The 24,913-nt window shown below is 45.9% G+C and overlaps 1 protein-coding gene across 1 annotated transcript in view; it reads right to left on the bottom strand.

Moving 5' to 3' along the window:
* Positions 1 to 11,991, bottom strand: part of GPATCH2L (G-patch domain containing 2 like) — a 177,855-nt gene extending 165,864 nt beyond the window's left edge. Inside the window, exon 1 of the mRNA XM_086939455.1 lies at positions 11,775 to 11,991. Coding sequence (XP_086795581.1) covers positions 11,775 to 11,991 — 217 coding nt within the window. The remainder of the gene's footprint in view (positions 1 to 11,774) is intronic.
* Between the last annotated feature and the right edge of the window lie 12,922 nt (positions 11,992 to 24,913).

Here is a 24,913-nt window from a genome sequence, read left to right as displayed (position 1 = left end):
CTGTGAGGGAGACGGAGCAGAGGGCACGAGGAGAGGTGGAGAAGATCTGTGTACCACACCCTTCTTGGCCAATCGGGGCGATCAATATAACTTGGGCCCGGTCTTGGCGAATCTTCTTCAGAACCCGAGGAATCAAGGGTATGGGAGGAAATGCATAAAGAAGTTGCGAGTTCCAACTCAACTGAAAAACGTCCCCCAAGGCTCCCTGCATCGGAAACTGGAGACTGCAGAATGACGGGCAGTGAGCATTCTCGTGAGTGGCGAACAGGTCCACCTGAGGAGTCCCCCAAGTCCGAAAGACGTGACGAACTGCCTCTGGATGGAGCCTCCACTCGTGGTCGGCAGAGAACTGCCGACTGAGACTGTCTGCACGAACGTTCAGAACTCCGGCCAAATGATTTGCCATCAGACAAATCTGATGGTCCTGAACCCAGGACCAGAGACGCAGAACATCTCTGCAGAGACACTGCGACCCCACTCCTCCCTGTTTGTTGACATACCACATCGCGGTCATGTTGTCCGTCAGGACTTGAACTAACTGACCGCGAAGGGAAGGGAGGAAGGCCTTGAGTGCCAGACGTATCGCCCGCATTTCTAGAAGGTTAATGTGAAGCAACTTTTCCTCTGGAGACCAAAGACCTTTCACCTCCAGATCCCCCAGATGAGCACCCCACCCTAGAGTGGATGCATCCAATATCGCTGTGGCCACCGATGGAGGTAGTTGAAAAGGCTTTCCTTGTGACAGATTGCCTTCCACGCCCCACCAAGACCGATCCGCTGCAGTATCTCTCAAGATCCTCACCGACTCCCTGAGATCTCCGCTGTGCTGATACCACTGCCTGCAGAGGCACCACTGGAGTGCCCTCATGTGCCAGCGTGCATGGTTGCCCAACAGGATGCAAGAAGCCATCAGACAGAGCAGGCGAAGGACCTTCAGGACTGGAACAACTGCTCCATTGTAAAATAAAGGAATCATTTCCTGTATGTCGCGAATCCTTTGAGGAGGAGGGAATGCACAACACACAGTAGTGTCCAGTACCGCACCTATGAACAGGTTGCGCTGGGAGGGCACCAGGTGAGATTATCGTACATTTATCAAAAAACCCAACCTGTGCAACAACTGAGTTTTCTCTTGGGAGCACTATCTCCGGAGATTCTGCTTTGATCAGCCAATCGTCCAGATACGGAAATACCAGTATCCCCGATCTTCTGAGATATGCAGCCACCACGCCATCACCTTGGTGAAGACTCAAGGCGCAGTAGTAAGACCAAATGGGAGGACCGCAAACTGGTAGTGTTGTGACACAACCGTGAAACAGAGATACTTCCTGTGCGACTTCAGGATGGGAATATGAAAATACGCATCCTGCAAATCGATCAACACCATCCAGTCTTCTTCCAGCAGCGCTTGAAGAACCTGGGCAAGGGTGAGCATCTTGAACTTCTCCTGCTTCAGGTAGAGATTCAAGATCCTGAGATCCAAGATAGGACGAAGTCTGCCATCCTTCTTGGGGATCAGAAAATACCGGGAGTAGCATCCCTGACCCCTTTCCTGCTCTGGAACCACCTCTATCGCACCCTTTCTGAACAGTGCCAGGACTTCTTCCTGCAGGAGAAGCAGGTGGTCCTCCAAACAATAACCCTGGCAATTGGGGGGAAATTCCCGAAAAGGAAGCGCATACCCATTCTCCACGAGATTGAGAACCCAAAGATCTGATGTAATCAATTCCCAATATAGTAGAAAATCGGTAAGCTGGCCCCCCACTGGGCCCACATGATCCTGAATGGCGGATCTAGGGCTGCTTTGCTGTGGTGGCAGGGGGCTGGGAAGGGGAAGGGGAAGAGGAGGAGGAGGAGGCTTGGCGACCTCTAGGACGAGCTCTGTCTGCCCCTGTATGACTTGTACATCGTATTCTGCTGCTGCGGCTGCAGCTGCTGTTGCGATTGTTTGTAGGCCTGAAAGGAAGATCTGCCAAATCATCAATCGTTTCCTGGTCTGAAGGCCCAAAGACTTTGCTGTCGCCCTGCTGTCTTGAAACCGCTCTAAAGCAGCGTCAGCCTTTTTACCAAACAAACCAGACCGATTAAAGGGCAAATCCATCAAAGCGGACTGAACATCCACAGAGAATTCTGAAGATTTGAACCACGAAGCTCTCCTCGTGGCCACAGATGAACCCATCACTCTCGCCACCGAATCAGCAGTGTCCAGCCCACTCTGCATTACCTGCCTTGCCGTAGCCTGAGTATCAGAAATAACCTCCTGAAAATCCTTTCTATCGTTCTCAGGAATTTTAGGCACCAACTGCTTGACGGAATCCATCAAAGCATGGATGTATCTACCCATCAGGCAAGTTGCATTTGAAGACTTTAGTGCCATGCTGGCTGATGAAAAGATTTCTTTGCCGCCTGGTCTGAAAGCGAATGGGCTTTTCTTGCGAACATTGAAAATAGTCTAATATAGCCCATCCCGTATATGCCAATACATCAAGAATTATGCGTTTAAGATAAGAAAGTTTAGAGTCACTTTCCTATCGTATAGCTTAGCCTACGCACGATTATTGTTTGACTCAGAGTTACAATAAATAAGGAGCGATAAATCTGTTAAAAGAGGAATGGGTTCATACCAGTGAATATGCAAACACTTGGAATAAAAGAAAAAACCTTTTTTACTCTGAGAATACAATGGGTTATCTAACGGAAGATCAAACATTACAACAATTGATTAGTTATCTTGGTGCTATGAGCAGTGCTATAATAATATGGTAACTGATTGGTCATGTTAATCCCCTTCTTTTATTATGTTCTTGCCCTCTAAAGCGGTGCTCCATTGACCTGCGCTGTGGCCAGGTGAGGTGGAGTTTTTCTCTCCTGCCATCTAGGTAAGTGAGAGCCTATACTCTACCTACTAGAGAGTATCCGTGCAATTCTATATGCACCAGAGAATAAAAAAGTTTATCTTAAAACTGGATTACTGTATGAATCCTGACCAAACTTATAATAATTTTTGGTTGTGTGTCTTTCTACGTGTTTGTGTGTTTCCTGATCATTTATCGTCCTGGGGATTGCAAACAAGCCAGGAGAATGATGATAAACACAATACCCAGGTGAAAATATCTATTTTATTTCTTCACAAGCACTTAGAGCAGTAGTGACAATGGTCCTGATGAAGCAGCAGGATACCTTTTGCGATCCACATAGTCTGCAGAAACATGTCGACCATATGAATTAGGCAGTAGTTATTTGTTAAAGTTACTGCCTTATTACTCTCTTTTTATCTTTATTTGGGTGTAAAGAGGTGTCTCATTAAAGTGTTCTTTTACCTCTTCACTATCCAATTTTAGTCACACTCAGCACTTTCTCACTTCACCACTATTATGCACTGCTCTACAGTTGTCACTTTATACTGAGGTATACCATAGTACACACTGGGCCTCATTGGTTGGATAGGCTGTCTACATCTTTCCTATCCCCAGTGGCTAAAAAACAACTCATACCTTCTGGATGTGAAGGATCCCAAATGATGAACAGGGCGGTATCAATCGACAACTGATGGGTATTTTTCTCACAAAGAAGGAGTACCCTATCTTTATAGCATCCAGCCATATTATAGGTTTATCACTTTATATGGAGTTTAGCTTTTGTTCTCAGACACGTAGTTAGTTCATGTTGTTTGTGTGACCCACTGCTACATTTTGTGTATTTAACAAGTCTGCAGCCTTCTTAATTACAACGTGATATGGTGTTACATCCTTGGAAGGCACGTCTGATACAGAAGTCAAATCCCACTCAGGAGACAGTTCAAGTCCACTGGCGTCTCTCAGGTCATCAAAAGAATCCTCCGAATCCTGTAACTCCCCTTCCTCCACATCAGCATTCCGATACCTTTCTTCCACCAGAAGTCACTGGGCCTCACGCCTTGACCTCTCCCTCATGAACGAAGTCGACGGATCCAGGACCGACTCCGCCGGAGCCGACGGCGAACCCGAAGTCGGGTGAGGCAGCTTAACCCGAGGCCAAACGGGATTCTGCATCGGAGTCGTGGGCACCGGCGTCGATGGAATATGCGTCCATGGATTCAGCGTAGAAGGCTTCGGCGTCGAAGGCCTCGGCGGCGCCGGGAAACGCCACTGTTGTGCTAGTGCCGGCATGAAAGGCATAAAGGGTGCAGGAGCATAAGCCTGGGGGACACCCAGGTTATACGCCAAAGGACCCGTGGGACCAACAGGTGCACCAGAGGGGTACATTACCATGGAGTAAACTCCAAACATAACCTTCATCCTCCTGACTAGAAGGATGGGACGGGACCGGAGAAGGATTCGCTAGCTTCTTCGCTGACTCAGACGAATCCGCATGCGAAGCCTCACCCTCGGAGTACTGGGCTTCCGAAGCCACCGCTTCTTTACGAAGTAGCTTCACCTGCGACTTCGGCCTCGAACTCGAGTCTTTCTCAGAGTGATGTCGGGATTCATGGCTCCTCTTCTTGTGCTTCTTCCTCGAAGAATGAGCAGAAGACGACTCCGAGCTCGACCTCGAACGAGACCTCGAGCGCCGAGTTAGCGACTTCGAAATCTTTTTTTCTTCCTTACTTTTCAATTTTGCCACGAGGAGCTTCGCCTCCCTTTCTCGAAGGGCCTTCGGAGTCATCTTCCTACAAGACGGGCAATCCTCGACGTCATGGTCTGAGCTCAGACACCAGACGCAGCACTCATGCGGGTCAGTGATGGACATTGTCTTGCCACATTCCCCGCAAGCTTTAAATCCAGTCTTCTTCGAAGACATCTCGACAGAAGACAATGAAACACAGAGGAAAAACTACAAAGTTACTATACAGCTACAGTCAATCCCTTGAAAACCGTTAGCGTCGGCGACGCGGAAAAAAGGGAACTGATGTCATCACGCCGGCGTGGGCCTATTATGTCGGTGATGTCAGCGGAGTCGCGCGCGATGCCGTGCCTCTGTGACGTCGTCCACGTCGGCGCGAAGCTACAAAAATAATTTCTGAATGTTGCTGACACAAGGTGATATTCACAAGGTGAGGAATCCACTGGCAGATGTATCTATCAGAATGTCGTCGACTCAAGTGGCCAGCAGCTGCCTGCCTTGTCCGGATGAAGACAGTCAAAGTGCACATCGTGGCTGTGGTCAGCAGCAGTGCAGTACTGCCCACAGTCGGGTTGTCACTCATAAGTGTCAGAGGGATGCAATAAATCCTCCCTTTCGGCTGTTCATAAAAACCTGAAAATTGTTTTAAAAAAATAAAAAGGATTTGTCCATCCCTTGTTATCCGCTTCCGGTTATGTAGTTGCTTCTGTGCTCGTTGAAGCTCTGATATATACACACTTAAAAAATATACATAACATATCCTGGGACAGAGAGTGAGCAGCATGGAGTTAGAGTTAACCTGTTAGGAATCGGTCCATGTGAGACATATGACCTGTGAAAGAGATCTGCATAAGTGTAATGTACCCTGGCAGAGAATAGGTGAGCCTCACGTCACTGCGGCAGTTACCGGAGATTGCAGTGGCCACCGATGAACAGAACGATTCGAGGTGAGGTTGTTTTACAGTCTGTCACCTATGAATTTCTTATGAACTGTGCCCCTAACTTTAACGTTGTTGCTTATGAAAGGCCTAACTGCTGCCTTTGTTTGTGCTGCTCTATTATGGGGCTCATCGGGCAGATTCTTTGGAATTTCTGAGGGTGTCCGGATCGGATGCCACAATGACGGCTCTGCACATCAAATACATCCTGTGGAGAGAGGGTATGAGGCGACAGCCAAAGTGACGGTTTTGTGGTTGCACGAAATATGCAGAGATTTATGGCCTGTCAAATGACTGTCTTATTTGGCGGGTTGTTCGTGGTGTCCTTTATGAGGGTGAGTCAAGCAGAACACTCAGCAGCAGCAGACTCACCAAAGACAGCCCTGGACTAAGGAGACGGTTGCTGCAGTGGCACCCGCCCTAACCTGCCACGCAGAGACCACTGCAGGCTCATGGTTCCCATACCCGCAATGCTAAACCTCCGCACCTCGCTGTCTCTAGCCCCTTGCCATGGTAAAACAGCTGTAGATCTCAAGCTACTCCTGCCGTGATTGTCGCCTCTCTGCATTTGAGTTAGTGGAGGCACCTCTGCAGGCGCAGTGTCTTGGGCAACATGGTGATTTTATAAGGCTTCCGACAGACATACCTGAAGCAGGTGTGGGAGAGCTCAGCACAGAGGTATGTTTGTATGGCCCAAACCAAAGTGGCATCCTTTTCATTTGACACACAAAAGGCTTGGCAGTCTTGAACAGCTGAAGTGCCTGCCCTGTTACCGAGGACTGCAGTCACACAGTCTGTGTCTGGTTACTGCCCTTCTGTTTTTGGTGCTTTGTAGCAGTTTTAATATATTAATCAGACTTTCTTGTTGCTCAAATGGGTGTAGCATCTTATATTTATAGGTTTCCCTTGTCTTCATTGCTTGATTTTGCCTGTGTGAAAGTGTCTCTCATAATGGTTGAAATGTCACTCATAATTACACTGAAAATATGAAAATGTCACACATAGCATTCTGAAACCTTGGCAGCTATGTCTGCATGCCTTAACAAGGTAATTAATATTTATACTATCAGTCTATAAATTCAGTTATATACAAGGTGATGTTTCACAGTGAATTGCTAACGTCGTGGGAAAACTGTTGATATGGTATTTTGCCTTTTTATGCACCTTCTCTACACTTTGAGAGACAGCAGTTCTAGAACAAGGAGAGATGGGCAGCAAGTCTATATTGATCGGCAGCTACTCCCTGTTACCCCACATCTTTCCCCTGGTGAATTATCTATAACATTTTCCTGTTCACCCTGTATCTTGTAAGAAACTATTTTGTGATTCACGCAGGGCACACAATACTGTAAGATCTGGGTTTCGATTTTTCTAAAATGCATAGGATTGGAAGGTCTCCTCTGATGGCTAGTAACCACAGTGCCAAGAAATACCAAAATCCCACATGCCAAGTTTCTGTAAAAGAAAGCTACTGGAAGGCAGTAGGTAGGCCTGTAGTTTATTTTTCGTCCTTGTGCATCCACATATGAGGAGCACTATTTTTATCAGCTGCCATGTTGAGATGGAAGAAGGTTGAATTTTGCTGTTGGGAAAGGGTTCCACTGTGTAATTCATAGGCATATGAGACAATTGCACGATGTGCAAAAGTCACACTTCCATTAATTTGCTTTGATCACTATTTGAAAAATGACTGACGTTAAAGGTGCTCTGGATGACACTCGACGAACAAGGACTGCAGTCACCTTTCAGGCCAAATTTCTGTGTGCAACGAACATTAAAGTTTATCTTGACATGGATATGGTTTTCGCCTGCTTCGGTCCTGTACACTACATCTACCCTTGTATGAGTGGTGCCACTATTACTGGAAGAAGTGTTGGAATGCATGATAGAGGCACTTTTGCTGCTGGCATTGAATTCCTCCCTTATATGGCATGTAGATTAGGCAATGTTTCTCTGCAATGGCAGAACAGATGAACGGCAGTGGTGGAATCCACACAAAACACTTCTGAAACTCCTTTAGAAAGGGACTTCGCAGGCGCCATGCTGCGCCTGCGCGGAACTTCGTGCGCCCGCCTGATGTCACTCAGCGGCTGCACCGTACGGCAAACAGTCGCAGGCCGCAGCCATTGACCCGTATGGACAACTGCACTGCGCATGCGCCACCGGGTCCATTTATTTGGACGGAAGAGAATGGGGGGGTCCTGGTGCGGCCTTTAACGTATATGCCAGCATACATGCTTCATGCGGGAGCCTCCTGATTTTTTAAGACAAAACTGGTGTTATTTTAATTGTTTCCCACCTTAAATTGACTGCGCTTCAAAGTAAGAAAATGGAGAAACTACAATCTCATGATTCCTTTTTCAAAATCTCCCACTTTCCTGTTTAAAACGCTGGCATATATGCTATAAATAAAACCTCTGTGCATGAACAGACGAAGGTTCACCAAGGCAGCGCACAGAAACCACCTAGGTGAAGAAAAGGGGGTGGCGGTCTGGTCTGCAATCTACGTCACTCACTGGTCTCTGTACATAACAAAGAGATGCTCGCTCCGATGTCACACACAGGCTCCACGCATCGGCGGGTGCCTGGGTGAACTCCCCGGATCGTTTGCCTTTGTTGATTGTATAATGTCCATTACAAAGGGTTGCTCCTACCATTCCTGTATAGACTCTTCAGGGCAAGTGCTGTGGCTAGTGGTACTATCAGCTCACTCCCACAAGCTGCTCCCTGCATCAAGAGGGTGAACCATTCAGGCATATCCTATCGTTGGTCATGTAATGATTGCTCCTTTTTTTCCCACACGGTAGACCCATCAGAGCAGATATCACGGCTGATTGTTTAATGCCCATTTCCTTTGTTTCTCCTCTGCCACTGTTGGGTGGGCTTCTCAGAGCATATAACATGGCAGTTTGCAGTGCCCATTCATAAGATCACTCTTATCCGCCTACTGGCGGTCTTCTCAGAGCATATGCAGCGGGGAGTTCATAATACCTGTTCCAAGGGGAAGGCAGCTTCGCCTCTGGGCAACCGTCATCGCTCCGCCTCCCTGCGGGCACCTCCTCTTCTGTCCGCCTGTCCCGGCAGCAGGCGGTGCCTGACGTCAGAGCGCTGATGCACTTGTATTCTTTCCAGAGTTTCCCCGGGGCACTAGCGAGATATGCACAGCTGCTCTAGATAGAGTACTTTTGAAATATTCTAAGCTCCCTGATACTAGATGTAGCCACCGACGTTACCAAATTCAATCCACAGGATACTAAGACGCAAGGATTTATTTTTCTGATTCCAAATTTCTCGGTGGGCTTCAGAAGGCAGGGGCTGGTCGTGTGAGACTCAGATAAGTACTGCTCCTGGCAGGCCAGTGCACCACAATTTTGTCCCGCTTTCTCTTCACTTTTCCCGCTTTTGTCTCCACTGTCCCCCCCCTCCACACACACACACACAACCCCACACACAGTCCCACACACACACAAACAACCCCCCACACAAAACCATCTAGCTATCGCCCCGCCCTCACTCTGATCGCCCCGCCCCCTCTCTGATCGCCCCCACTCTGATCGCCCCCACTCTGATCGCCCTCACTAACTATCTATTGCATCACCACAGCAGCCCTCAGCACCACCACAGAATCACTCAGAGGCACCACAGCAGCCCTCAGCACCACCACATCACTCAGAGGCACCACCACATCACTCAGAGGCACCACAACATCACTCAGGGGCACCACAACATCACTCAGGGGCACCACAACATCACTCAGGGGCACCACAACATCACTCAGGGGCACCACAACATCACTCAGGGGCACCACAACATCACTCAGGGGCACCACAACATCACTCAGGGGCACCACAACATCACTCAGGGGCACCACAACATCACTCAGGGGCACCACAACATCACTCAGGGGCACCACAACATCACTATGCGCTACCACAGCATCACTGAACGCCACAGCATCACTGAACGCCACAGCATCACTGAACGCCACAGCATCACTGAACGCCACAGCATCACTCGTCGCCACCACAACATCACTCAGCGCCACCACAGCATCAATCTGTGCAACCATTCAACAACAACTGGTTCAAATATGTTCTCTCAATGTTTCAAGCTTTATTACAAATGTCACAAAAAGATGTTAATATTTCACTTCTGTTCTTGGATTTTCATCACAATAAAATACACTGAACATAATCTTCACAAAAGTTATTTACAAAAATTAAAGCTATTGCCATTATAAATTACAATAACTTATTTAAGTATTAATTATTTAAAAAAATTAAAAGCCATTGTTATTTGTAATATCAATACATCTAAGTCACGTAAATACAACACATTGCATTACAAATAGGTGTCACATTTGCGAAAGTTAAAACTATTGGCATTGTTAATGACAAAGCTATTAATTTCGCTAATTTCAAAACCAACACAAATAAAATATTTGTCATTTACAATACCAATAGCTCAAACTTTCCTAATGCGAGACATATTGCATTGCAAATGCTTGTTTTTATTAGGTGTTCTTCTGTTCAGACGGTTTAGAGAAATTAAGGTTCAAAATAAATAGATATATGTTGCCACGCGACCCCTGTGGGAAGAAACGTCAAAACGTACAACCTGATTGGTCAGTCACGCAGGATACTTTGATCTAATTGGCGGCTGCAACATTTAGAATAAAGTTGCAGCTGTCATTTTAGAACTCGGTACCCAAGTCAGGAAAAATAAATTTAAAAAAAATTAAAAACTCATAAGATGCCAGGGTAAGGATACCCCTACCCACCTAGCCTTTGTATTTTTATGGGTTGTGGGCTAGATCCGCCTGGTCACAAAATTAAATAAATAAAATCTTCACGTTTGCTCTGGAGCTACTGTATGAGCCAGTTTGGTCCACGTATGCTCTTGTGGGAACCCCACGGGACCAAATAAAAAATCAAATTAAATGAGGGGTGGGTGTTGTGGGCAGATGGTCACTCGTGCGTGTGTTGACCTCCTATTGGGTATTGAGTGCATGGCCTGGCAGCCAGAAGTACAACTTGCACTGCTGTGATGCTCTGCTTATGTGCTCACATATTACATCACTAATGACATCTGAAATCTAGGTCTGTATATAAAGTCAAAACATTCTAAAATCTCTTCTAATAGAGGCTAATAAGCATTATCGTACTGCATATCGTCTAACGCCATGGTTTGTTCAAGTGGGTCACTAAAACCAAAACCCTTGCCTACTATTGTAATCTGTGAGATTCCATGTAACAAAATACCTTCCTATGGGCTTTAGCGCAGTTTAATATCAATCCACTCTTAAAAAGCCTACGACCTTTAACAAATGTTTTTCACAATAGAGGGGAAAGGTCTACTTGCTTGGTCATAACTTTTCATTCAAAACATATCACATCTACAGAATCTGGCATGACTTTTCCCACAAGCCTAGTGAAGTGCCCATAATCTGCCAACCCATCAGGCATACATTTATACATTTACAAATTCGTACTTAAAAATCCCCCTCAATAGGGCCTTACCAGAACTATCATAGTAAAATTCTATTACCAGGGTTTGTAGATTGAGTGACCAACACCAAAAACCTTCCCTTCAAGTAGTTGAAACTACCATTTTGAGCAGCATGGTTCTGTAGTAACTGGTCTCATGAACAAACGAGTGTGCAGGCTCAAAAGTGACATTCTTCACAGAGAGAGAATTCAGAAAGAACCAACAAACACGGTGGATGAATTTTAGCTGGAGAGTCAAGACTCCACACGAGACCAAAAAGGATCTAAAGTAGCCGAAGTAATAAATGGACAGACTATATCTATGTGGAGGCATTTGTGAAACATTTTTTAGCAGTCCACTCACATAGCATGCAGTGGCAGGGGGATTGCATGGTATTATACAGCGATTGGAGGTTCAATGGTAAGGGTAATGCAGTGAAAACAGAATTCTCAAGACATCACGTTGTGATGAGGGTATTTGACGATAAATACCTTGCAGTGGCAATGAATGTAGTAAAAGTTGTCATGCAGGGACTATGAAATTCAAGAAAACTGTAATGGTGTGCAACAAGGATTTATTTCAAAAGGTTGTTGTGCAGTGTTACAATGCACGGATCCTGCTGTGAATAGGGATACTGAGGGGTTTGCAAGCATTGGTGGGTAGACAATAGTGGAAGTGTCCTGCAATGTCTTCACTGAGGTTTATATATTGTGCTCTAACCATTAACATTCCACAGTTGGTTCTTACCCCGTTGTGCAGGTCGGGTGGGAAGCAGGAACGTTGGATCTGGAAACTTGTCCAATCCAGAGTCCATTCTCTCAACATCCAGACGGTGCTCCGCTCCCCATTTGGGCAGCAGGTTAGGAACAGTGAAGCCAGGTACACATTCGGCCTCATAAAACCAGTCGCTCTGCTCGTCATCCCCTGTAAGATAAACAAGCATGGTCATCACCAAGTACCCCATGGTTGATGTATATGTATATGTATATGTGTATATGTGTATATATATATATATATATATATATATATATATATATGTGTATATATATATATATATATATATATATATATATATATATATATATATATATATATATATATATATAGTTAGGATTTTTAGACTTCTGTTTTGTGAAATTGATCACTGAATATTTGCATCATAAGCATTTATTGATAGGGTGTGTGTATATATATATATATATATATATATATATATATATATACATATATACACACATACACATATACACACACACACTGGGCCCAAATCCATCGTATTTTTGCACTCCACACCACCCTAGGTCAGACAATGGCTATATGCAAATCAGCCTTGACCCTGTGCCTCATGGGAACAGTCCAGCCCGAACTACCAAGCCATGTCTTTCCTAGACCGGAATCAAGCATCCAAGGACCGGTTTCTGGCTATCAGCCTTCTTCAGCCTGGATAGCTTGACTCCAGTGATGTGGAGAGCCTGGGACTCACGTCTGAGCATACCCAGCCCACTCGGGGTGAAAATTGCAAAAAACACAGTTGGTGGACAGAATGCAGAACAATGTCTTGCATTCACCCCAGTACAAAGATCTGGGCCTAAGATCTGTGGAGTGCAAAAAAACGAAGGATTTAGGCCCAGATCTTTGTACTGGGGTGAATGTAAGACATTGTTCTGCATTCTGTCCATCAACTGTGTTTTTTGCAATTTTCACCCCGAGTGGGCTGGGTATGCTCAGACGTGCATGAGAGTGGTACCTCAAATGTGAAACCGTTAAAAGTATCACCCTGATACCCTGGGGTGAGATCGCCACGCAAATCTCCTGTTTCACATTGAGGGAACTCTCTCAACTTTTTCGGTTTCACATTTGAGGTACCACTCTCATGCACTTTTCTCCCACCTTTGAAAGAATATACTTATTTTGGAAAGAAGATTCTTCCAATATTCTGCCCCGTAGTACCGCAACCCACTTTGCGAGTCTTTTCTCACTATCTATGATCACGTGATCGCAACTTTCGAATTTGACTAAACGCGGCCGCAGACGCTATCGTCCTGACCGGCGTTGACGAGCAGACTACGCACGAACTCAGACATTACCTACCAGGTTAGTTTACCGGCTACACGAGTAGGGCATCAGTTTGAGCTAAGCTTTCACTTTACACGCTGCATTGCGGTAACACGTATACTTTACCCTTTCATTCACAGAATTATGTAAAACCGGAAAACCACTACACGTAAGAAACGATTGATAATTTTTGATTTCACACGGGTTCATGGATTTTTAAGGTGACCATATAAATCAGCACTCAGCTTCCCCCAAACCCCTTCCCCCACCTCCCTTCTTAATGCATTGTAAAGATCACACTATAATCATCACGCTGTTACCTTATTTGGCGAAGGTGGCTGAGAAAATAGCTAACAGCCAACTTATGGCCCATCTAGAGTCTAACAATGCCTTCCACAACTCCCAATCAGGGTTCAGGTCAGGTTATTCCACCGAAACCGCCCTTTTGAGAGCGACCGAAACCCTACGGGCAGGTGTAGATGAAGGACAGACTATGGCACTTATAATGCTGGACCTTAGTGCGGCGTTCGACACTGTGGCACACTCCATCTTGCTACAGTGTCTGAACAAAGCCGGGGTCATCCAGGAAGCATTGGGCTGGCTGAAAGCCTTCCTCACCAATCGCTGCTTCCAGGTTCAGAGAGGCGCTTTTCTCTCTGAAAGCATTGCCTTGGAACAGGGGGTACCTCAGGGCTCTGCCCTGAGCCCTACCCTGTTCAACCTGTACATGGCCCCTTTGGCCGAAGTGGTTCAATCGTTCGGCATTGAATTAGTTTCATATGCCGACGATACCAAACTCCTCATCTCCCTATCCCAAGCCCCCTCTGCTTCTGCAAATAACTTTAAATCTTGCATGCAGGCTCTGGCAGGTTGGATGACCCAACACTGCCTGAAGCTCAATGGCTCGAAAACAGAGGTTCTGGTCATGGGAGGCAGGGATACGAGCTGGACCAAGGAGCGGTGGCCTTCGTGTCTGGGGCCGTTACCCACCCCCTGTGAAGCGGCCAAGAACCTGGGGATTTGGGTTGACCCCAAACTCTCCTATGACTGTCACGTGAACAAGGTGGTCGGTAAATGCTATGGGGTCATGAAGACCCTGAACCGCACCCTTGATCTCCTTCCTCTTGAAGCCAGGCGCACTATGACACAGGCTCTAGTGACCTCTAGGATAGATTATGGGAATGTGCTTCTGCTTGGAACAACGCAAAATAACTTCAGGAGACTTCAAGTCCTCCAAAACACAGCAGCACGTCTAGTCCTTAGACTTCCCAAGAGAGCACCTTCCAAACCTGCTCTAGACACCCTCCACTGGCTACCTATAAAAAAAAGAGTTCTCTTTAAAGCACTCTTAACGTGCTATAGGATCATCTCCCAAAAAGCTCCTCCTTACATGAATGACCTAGCTACTCCCTATGAGCCCAATAGAACTCTTCGCTCTGGGGGAACTGGCCTGCTCAAAATACCCCACATCAGGAAAGCCAGAATGGGTGGCCGTTCCTTCCGGGTTATGGCCGCCAGGGAATGGAACGCTCTCCCTATGGAGATCAGACTAGCGGACTCGGAGACCACCTTCAGAAAAAGCTTAAAAACCCACCTGTTTTCCCTGTAACACCCTACTCTGGTCTTGACTTCTCTCCACAGCGCGGGGACACGCCGTGATGGCGTCACCAGGCGCTTTATAAGCTCCTTTGTTGTTGTTGTTGTTGTTGTAACTGACAGGTTGTTTATTTTGCTTTTGACTATAGTATCCTTTCCCTGATGAAGGGGCAAACAATCACCCCGAAATGCATTGGATGTATATAAAGGACAGTGTTATATGTTGAGAAAGAATCAAACAAAACGAGAATCACATATATGACATGGAATTGATTTATGAACTATTTTGTTGAATAAAAAAAGTATCAAATCATCGCAAAAGAAGTTTGAATCCTCTGTTCCACTAGAGGAATAACAGTGTGCATACAAGGATGGGACCAGTGGTTCACTGACCTCACAATTTCAATGTTTATCTATGAACGTCGTGGGACACTTGACGTTACTTGTGTAGCACCTAAAACAGATAAAATGTTCTCAAAACCAGCTGTGCATCTGCCCCACCATAATTGCTGTTCTACTTTTTTTAAGTAAGACATTCGAGCTGGGTAAAGAATGCATAGTATGTGTTGATGCAAGCAATGTAGGTTTGGGTTCGGTGTTAATGCAGAAAGACAAAAGGTGAAGAATATGTGCTTTCGTACGCTTCTAGGACGTTGCGGGGCGCTGAATACAACTATTCCACCATTGAGAAAGAATTATTGGCGTGAACCTGGGCTTCTGAACATTTTAGACAATTTATTTGGGGAACAAGGTTTCGGCTAAGGACTGACCACAAGCCTTTGATTAACATGTTGGCGGCTGGTGGTGGTAGGACCCTAACTGCGCGTTTAGCTCGGTTGGCTGCAAAGTTGCAGGAATTCCAGTTCATAGTGGAGTATGTTCCTGGTCGTTTGAATGTACATGCTGACTGCATGTCCAGGTTACCTTTAGTCAATTCCATTAGTATTGACAATTTGAGAAGTGACTCAGATGTTGTTTTTAACATTGATGATGTTAATGGTTGTAATGTTACAGGTCTGTCTAATGGCATATCTGAGATCAATTGGAGAGAAGCAATGGGTAATGATACAAGTTAATCTTGTGAAGTAGATTATTTACAACACGGTTGGCCTCAAGAAAGATATTTGTCTGGTGATATTCTATCCTTTTATAAGGTGAAAGATGAACTTATGTTCGATCAGGGTTTCATAATTAGGTGTGACAAAATGATTCCTCCGGTTGCATTGAGAGAAAAAATCATTTCTATGGCTCATGAAGGCCATATGGGAATGTCTAGTACCAAGAGACTTATTCATGAGTTCTACTGGTGGCCTGGAATTGATAAAATGGTTGATAAATGGGTCAGTTCATGTTCTCCTTGTGCTAAAAGTGACAAAACTGTCAAACCGTTGTCTGTGGATATTTCTCCTATTGAGTTTGTCACATGTCCCTGGAAAAAGTTAGGAATTGATATCATTGGACCTCTTGATTTGTCCACTCACAAGGATGTGTTTGCATTAGTACTTATCGATTACTTTTCAAAATGGCCAGAACTAAAGATTGTTGACCGGATTGGTTCTACTCAGGTGATTCAATGAGGTTTTTGCAGGGAGGGGATTCCGGCTGAAATTGTGTCTGACAATGGTCCGCAGTTTGTCAGTAAAGAATTTGTGTCTTTTCTTGACAGGTGTGGTGTTGTGCACAAAAGAGTGTCAAATTACAATCCCCAGGCTAATGGTCAAACGGAATGCTTTAATAGGGTTATTAAGGAATCCATCCAGTTGGACATTAAAAGTAATTTGGATTAGAGGAGAACTTTGCGTGCCACTTTATTGTCTTATCGAACCTCGCCTAATTCTGTTACGGGTTTATCTCCATTTGAGATGCTTAGAGGTAGGAAACCTGGTTCAAAACTTCTTCCTTGGTGGATGAAAGTTAAGCTTCCTTGTGAAGTTTCTTTTGACTGTGACAAGGTAAAGGACAGGGTTTTGAAATACCAGGAAAAGATGAAAAGCAGCTATTTATCATTAAACAACCGTTGTAGGAAGATCAGGGGTGGAGATTTTCTGTGAGTTAAGTTTGGTAGGTCTGTTGGGAATAAATGGAACAAGTGGTCTGATCCATGTAAAGTAACAGAAATTTTTTCTAAAGCAGTTCGAGTTGAGGGGGGTAAGGTATGGAATTTTAGAAGAGTTTCTTTATTTAAAGGTTTGAATTTGGAAGGGGACCGACATTCAGCTTCATCTTCTAGTAATAATGATTCTATTGTGGATCATTCTGATAGTAGGTTAAAGAGTCCTGTCATGAAAGATGATGTGTCTTGCTCTGCCATGCTAGATACCTTTGGATGTGAGCATCAACATTTGGATTGTTCTATTCCGGTTATGGATAATCCCTCTCAAGATGATCTTTCTAGAGTTGTTAATGATGGAAATGTTGACAATACTATTTTACAAAATACTGATGTTACAGACTTAGTCTTAAGGAAAAGTTCTCGTGTTAAGCAGATTCCTGTAAAGTTGCGTGATTACTTTTATTGAGTTTTTTTTTTTTTAAAGGGGGAAGGTGTGTAGCATTCTCTATTAGAATTGTTAGGGTACATTCTTGCTGTAACATTCTTTATGTGGTCTATGTAACAGTTATTACTGGTCTTCCGCTGGAGGTGGTTGTTTAAGCTGTCTCTCTACAATAAACTTCTTACCCTCTGCCTACTTGGAATACATCAGACTTCATCACCACTATTAATTCCTCACTTCTGTTGGGTCAGTGTGTGCCAGCTTTACTTCTTCATGTGGGTGTCACTCTCACGGAGCACGGCCAAAGTACTGTTTCCTTTCGCCACCCACTGCCCTTCCACTACTCGTGCGCCTTTGGCTGTTTTTTTAATTTTTATTTAAGTTATAGCCCTTCATAAGAGTGCATGTGTTCTCAGGCAGTCTACCCCACCCCCCCGAATCCCCTCCCTCACCGCATTTTATTTGCTCAATTGTTGCTGCTTGCCCCATTATTGTTTCCCTGTCATTGCCTGCTCCGTTGTCGTTACTTGCCCTGTTGTTGCTACCCCGTGGTGTTGTTTGCTTCATTATTTTTTGCACTTTGTAGCTGTTGCCCCAACGGTTATTGTCCAGTTGTGGTTGGAACCCAGTCATTGCTGCATCGCTGTTACCCTGTTGTTGCTTGGTTTTTATATCCCTAAGCATCATTCTTTCACAAGAGAAACATTTACTTTTGCCCGCTATGATAAAGGTCTAAATGTAACAACTGAAAACATTTATGAATTAACAGGATAATTTGAATTAATTGGACTGCAGTCTAGCTTAATACCAGTTCCTGCATGTGCAAAATCTCACTCTGTTTCTCATTCACCAAACAAGCAGAGCACTAGCTAAGCTGGGCTTCACTCGCTGCCATTTGCTTCAGGAGCATTGCTATCAAACACTGGCAAAGCCAACAGGTCTTGCCTATGCGAGATCTATTGGCTTTGTCAATGTATTTTTAGCCATGTTGTGCAGTATGGCTGAAAGTAAAAAAAATAAAAAATAAAGTAGTATGACGCCGTCAAGGATGGACATGTCAGTGTTTTTTGTTTTGTTTTCACTTTCAACCATGCTGCATAGCAGTTGTGCTGTTGTACAACCAAAAAAACCTGACAAAGCCAAATTGTAGAGCTATGTGGTTTTGTCATTTTTTTAGGCTAATTGGCTGTGCCAATGCCGGTTTTACAGGATGGTTACAAGTGTGTAGTGAGCACTATACGTGATGTGTTTTGAAAACCTGTAATCTCAATGCACACATTTGCTTCTGTTTTACTGGACAGAAATTTTCACATTGAGTGGAAACCATTTTCAACTTCTGTAAATTTAGGATGTATTACTACCAATACACAGTTTATGTACAATGAAGATAAAACCACCTAATTCCCAAGCTCGCAGATAAGCAAGGTGTAGGAGCATACTCGTTATAAGCTTTCTGCCACCCTCACTGATCACCCACACAATGTATGCTGCGATATACATTCTTCTCATGGTCTGAAAACCGATTGCATGCAGGATGGTGAACGCTGCTCGATCGGTTAATAGGAGTAAAAACTGAGGTACATTGGTTCGCAGGGACGTAGCTAGCAATAGTGCAGCAGGTGCAGGGTCACCAGGGGGGCAAGGTTCTGAGGGTCCCAATCTACTACAATTATAGTTATTTTTCATGACCAAACTAGAGGATAGGGGCACATCTCCTTGCTTGCATTAAGGTTTATAGCACCCTTGCTACTCCCCTGTCAAGTTGGGCTCCAAATCAGGCTTTACAACTTGAGTGAGGGACGACTACAGTACATGCATATCAGTTCAACAGTTAATGGGATACAACCATTCATGTTAGTAGAATTGAGGATTACAATGCAGCTGCATAACAGTTTGTGGGTACTGGTGCACAACCCTTCCAGAGGTGAGATGGGCTTAGTATCACTGAATAAGTAATAGGGAGTATGGGTGAGGTACTTCGATGTGGGGCAGAGGATGGCTAGGAGTGGCTATGACCCTGCTTCTAACAGCCTATTGCGGATTTGCTTATTGCGCCTCATCAGCAACATCTTTTCATTACAGAAAGAATGGTAGATAGGGCCAGTAAAAAAAGAGATACCAACCAGCTTATGGTGTTCGGTGTCTCTGTCCAGGACAATGAGGGACGTGGACTCTTGGTATCTGTGGCTACAATAATATCTCAACCGCAGTCGCTGCAGATCACTACAAACTTCATAGCAGCATCAGTGTGGTTATTGGCTACTTTTTAAAATGATGATTGTTGCAACCAGTGGGACAATTTAAGTTCATTTCGTTTCATCCCTTAATACGCTAAGTATGTATGACTTTATAGCCCTACTTAGCAATATTAGAAGTCCTTATTAATGATTTTTTTAAAGCTCCACAGCTACAATCAAATCATCAGACTCCCTCTGAAGCGGTCGCTCCTCTATGCTCCCTGGTGATCGGCGCTCGTGGTATCGTAGCGCTATACCTCCCATTTGCTAGGTGCTTGCTCGCATTGCTGCCAAACATCCCTAGTGCCTGATCGCCTCGTATATTTGCATATTAGCGCTATAGTATGATAGTGCGCTTTGACTAGATTTGCATTGCCACTGATATTTAATGTGCCTGTAACGTTCATCTTTGCCTGACTGTGCCGGCGCCACTAGCGTTTCCGTCGCGCTTATTCTCTGTGTGCCCCAATCGTGTTTGGCGTTTGGCTTGCAGCCATTTTGTTGCTTGTTTGTTGTTGTGACTCCCTGCCCGGCCCGCCTCCCAGCTGCCCCTCCCTCGCCCCTCCACTATCCACATATGACAGATGCCTCCACGCGCAGCGTTCGCGCCCCATGCGCGCCGAATGTGCGCCAAAGGTAAGCCGTCTACGCCCGTCCGCGCCTGGACCGCGCCCAGCGCCAGACCCCCTGGTCCTCGCAAAACCCACTCCTCACGCATTACGTATGACGCCGCTACCCTCTTTGCCCTTAACCCCGGACGCACACCACAATGCTGCGAAGCTGCCCCAGGACACACCCATGGTCCATTCGCCTGCCACTCATGCAAGTTCGCCTGCACAAGGACCCACACCAAATCCACTAACTCCAAACACAGCTCCAACTCCAACCACCTGAAGTGCATCCTGCTGAACACCCGCTCGATCCACAGACATGCCACGGAACTCTGGGACCTACTCGACACTACATCGCCGGACATCGCCTTCCTTACAGAAACCTGGATGAATGACTCATCAGCACCCGACATCGCCATCGCCATAGCCATAGCCATCCCGGGCGCATACAAAATCATCCGAAAAGACCGCACCAACCAAACAGGAGGAGGCATCGCCATCGTCCATAAGAATACCATCAGAATCACGACCAGCTCCAACGATAACCTCATGACCGCCGAACACCTCCACTTCCAGATCCACACCGACCCAAGGACCACACTAAGAGGCACTCTCATCTATAGACCACCAGGACCCCGCAAACAATTCAGCGAAGACATCACTGACTTCATCAGCCCACATGCCCTCACCTCCGAGAACTACATTCTACTGGGAGACCTCAACTTCCATCTGGAAAAGAATAAACGACAGCAACACCACCACCCTTCTGGACAACCTAGCCAATCTCGGACTCAAACAACTTGTTGACACCCCCACCCACCTTGCCGGACACACGCTCAACCCTATCTTCACCTCCAGCAAACACATCTCCTTCGACCACACCACAGCTCTCCATTGGACGGACCACAACTGCGTTCACTTCAGCTGCAAAAAGAAGACGACCCACAACCTATTCCCCAAAGAAAGTGGAACAAAATCACCACCGACCAACTCTTCACATCGCTTAACCAAAACCCTCCTGCCATATCAGCGGACCCAAACCAAGCTGCCACCAAACTCACACAATGGATTGCCCACTGCGCTGTCGAATTAGCACCCCTGAAAAACCACCAGATCAAACAAGGTAGCAAAAAGGCCCCCTGGTTCAACGTTGATCTTAAGAATTCCAAGAAGTTATGTCGTACTCTTGAGAAAACCTGGAGAAAAAACCCAACTACTGACAACCAGACCTCCTTCAAGGAGGCTACCCGCAAACACCACCAATTGATCCAATCCACCAAGAAATCTGCATTCAAGGATCGACTCGACAACAACGCCCACAACAGCAAGGAACTATTCAACATCGTCAAAGAATTTACCAACCCCACCGCCGGCACCAACGACATCACTCCCTCTCAAGACCTCTGCAACTCTTTATCCTCTTTCTTCCACAACAAAATCTCCGACATACATAACAGCTTTGAAAACCAGTCCGATGAACAGCCCACTTCACCCACCTCCAAACCAAAACAATACTCTCACAACCTTTTCGCCTGGAACCCAATCACCACTGAGGACACCATCCGCCTAATGAACTCCATTCACTCAGGATCACCAACCGACCCATGTCCCCACCACATATTCAACAAAGCAGACTCCATCATCGCACCCCATCTCCGCGATGTCATCAACTGTTCCTTCAACTCCTCTACCTTCCCGGAAAGCTGGAAACATGCCGAACTCAGCGCTCTTCTGAAGAAACCCACAGCAGACCCCTCTGAACTTAAAAACTACTGCCCCATCTCACTCCTCCCATTCCCTGCCAAAGTAATTGAGAAAGCCGTCAATAGTCAACTCGCCACCTTCCAGGAATCCAACAATTCCCTCGACCCTTCACAGTCCGGCTTCCGGGCCAAACACAGCACCGAAACCGCCCTCATCGCAGCTACAGACGACATCCGAACGCTACTGGACAACGGAGAAACAGTTGCCCTCATCCTACTCGACCTCTCCGCCGACTTCGACACAGTATGTCACAGCACCCTCATCCAACGCCTCAACATCGTCGGAATACAAGGAAAAGCTTTGGACTGGATCATCTCGTTCCTCGCAGGAAGAACCCAGAGAGTCCGCCTCCCCCCTTTCAAATCAGAGGCCACCAAAGTCACCTGTGGTGTACCACAAGGATCTTCACTCAGCCCCACCCTCTTCAACGTATACATGAGTCCCCTCGCATCCATCGCGCGCCAACACAACCTCAACATCATCTCCTACGCAGACGACACCCAGCTGATCCTCTCCCTTACCAAAGACCCAAACACCGCCAAAACCAATCTACACGAAGGAATGAAAGAAGTAGCCGAATGGATGAAGAACAGCCATCTAAAACTAAACTAGGACAAAACGGAAGTCCTCATCCTAGGATCATCCCCCTCTGCCTGGGACGACTCATGGTGGCCACCGGCCCGGGGTACAGCACCCATACCTACAGATCACGCTCGTAACCTCGGCTTCATCCTAGACTCCTCCCTCTCGATGACCAGACAAGTCAACGCCGTCTCATCTTCATGCTTCAACATCCTACGCATGCTCAAAAAAATCTTCCGCTGGATCCCCACTGAAACAAGAAAGACAGTCACCCACGCACTGGTCACCAGCCGATTGGATTATGGAAATACCCTTTACGCCGGAACCACAGCCAAACTACAGAAAAAACTCCAACGCATCCAAAACGCCTCAGCCAGAATCATACTGGACATCCCCCGTCAGGCTCACATTTCCGGTCACCTGAAAGATCTCCACTGGCTCCCCGTCAACAAGAGAATAACGTACCGTCTCCTCACCCACGCACACAAGGCCCTCTACGTCCTAGGACCTGAATGCCTCAACACACGACTGTCTTTCTACACACCCACCCGCCAGCGAATATCATCCAATCAAGCCCTCGCCGCAATTCCGCGCTTTCACAGATCCTCCATGGGAGGAAGATCCTTCTCCTACTTAGCAGCCAAGACCTGGAATTCTCGCCCCACTCACCTCCGACTTACACAGAACCACCTCTCCTTCAGAAAGCAACTAAAAACCTGGCTATTCGATATGTAATGCACTCACCCTCCCTCAAGCGCCTTGAGACCCTCTGGGTGAGTAGTGCGCTATACAAATTCCCGAACTTGAACTTGAACTTAACAGCATTTGTAAAGCGCAACACCGTCACCCCTAGGGGCATCTGGGTGCTGAGTCTCAGTCGAAGAGCCAGGTCTTGAGTCTGAAGTCTGCCAGCGAGGGGGATGGATGGAGCTGGACTGGAAAGGTCGTTCCAGATCTTGGCGATGTATGCTTTTTAAGGAGAACAGCAGTGGGCATGTCTGGTATAGTTCAGAGCGCAGAAAACGCTGTCTATAGGTTCACACTGCTCCTAGTCATTTAACAATCAGCTCGCAGCATTTCTGCAATTTTCCATATTGCTATAGTAAAACCGATAGGATCATATTTTGTAAACCGTATGGGTTGGGTATTTCCGGTTTTTAGCACAGATTGTTTGTTGTAATAGTGCCATAAATTACAAAAATAAAATGCATAATGTTGAAAAGAAATACTCCAACAGGAAAGTGATGTTTATTTAGTGTGACACCAGGTACTAAACCATCTCAATGTGGGATAGGCCTTGACTGGAGGGCCTTGGTCACCATTTGAGAGCCACCCAAAGGACATCCTGCCAAGCTACTGCAGTCTAGGGACTTGGAAGCCAGGGCCCGAAGGAAGAACACGCATCATTCAATCTGACCCTGCAGCCAACATGGCCTGGAGAAAAGAGCACCACAACATAGAGGATAATAGCCTGGGGAGTAGTACCGAGTCAGCAAGAGGTCTGTGGGCAAGCACAAATGTCACATGCCGGAGTAGCGACAGGATTAGGCAGAGACACTACGGACTGTAAGAGAAGCAGACGGCAGCTGTGTACCTGGGGAGTGGTCATGGTCCTTGGGACTGGCAGAAAGCGGGCACAGGGCTGGTGTCTGGAATTCACAGATTCTAGACTAGGGGTGATAAGCCTCGGGAGTGGACGTAAAAGGTTAGACCGCAGTGATACTCAAAGTACGACCCAGGGGCCGCATGCGGGTCTCCTGACCTTCACCTGCGGCCCCCTGGTCAACAGCAGCACAGAGCTATTGTTTAATGTGCTCAGCACGAACATTAAAAATATATTAAATAAACAGGCATGCCTTTATTTAAAGGTTAATTAATGTATGTTAAAAAAAAAATAGAAAGTATCTAGGTTGTCCTGCACCACTTAAATTTAGGAGCACCTTCATATTTAAAGTTATCTTGCAGCACAAATGTAAAACTATGATGAGGTCTCTTTAAAATTCAAAAAGTTTATTTCATTAACATGCAGAACCGTTTCACCTTAGTATATCAGATTATATCAGTGCATTGAGAAGTATTTTTTTTATTTTTATAAAGTGATAGTTTCCAAACATGAATTAAAAAAACATTCATTTTTCTCCCCCACCCCGACAACAATGCCAATAGTGACCTGAAGAGACAAGTCCGTTGTTTTGTGCTCTCTTTGGGTGCCCTGGGTACTATTATACATGAACAATATTATACTTTAATAAATGAAATACAAGAGAAGGTTTTGTACAGCCCACATCCTGAAGTCATGCATTTTGAGGTCCTCTTATATGAGATAATGAAGAAAAAAGGCGAGAAAGTCAAATAAAACAATTGCCTAGGATCACGGAATTTGGTAAAGTGGGGAAGCTGAGATTAATCCCAAGTTTTCTGGCTTCACATTGGTGTAGTTCAGCCACTAGATGTATTTGCTCTGCTTCACTTAAACTCCCCTTAACTCCACCCCAACATCAGGGACCCATTTCCTGACCACCACCTTGCTACCATCAATGTGGCCC

This window comes from Lissotriton vulgaris, chromosome 9 (assembly GCF_964263255.1).
Source record: "Lissotriton vulgaris chromosome 9, aLisVul1.2, whole genome shotgun sequence".
Taxonomy (NCBI): domain Eukaryota; kingdom Metazoa; phylum Chordata; class Amphibia; order Caudata; family Salamandridae; genus Lissotriton; species Lissotriton vulgaris.
The sequence above is the reverse complement of the archived record's forward strand: the minus strand, read 5'-3'. Positions and strand labels throughout refer to the sequence as shown.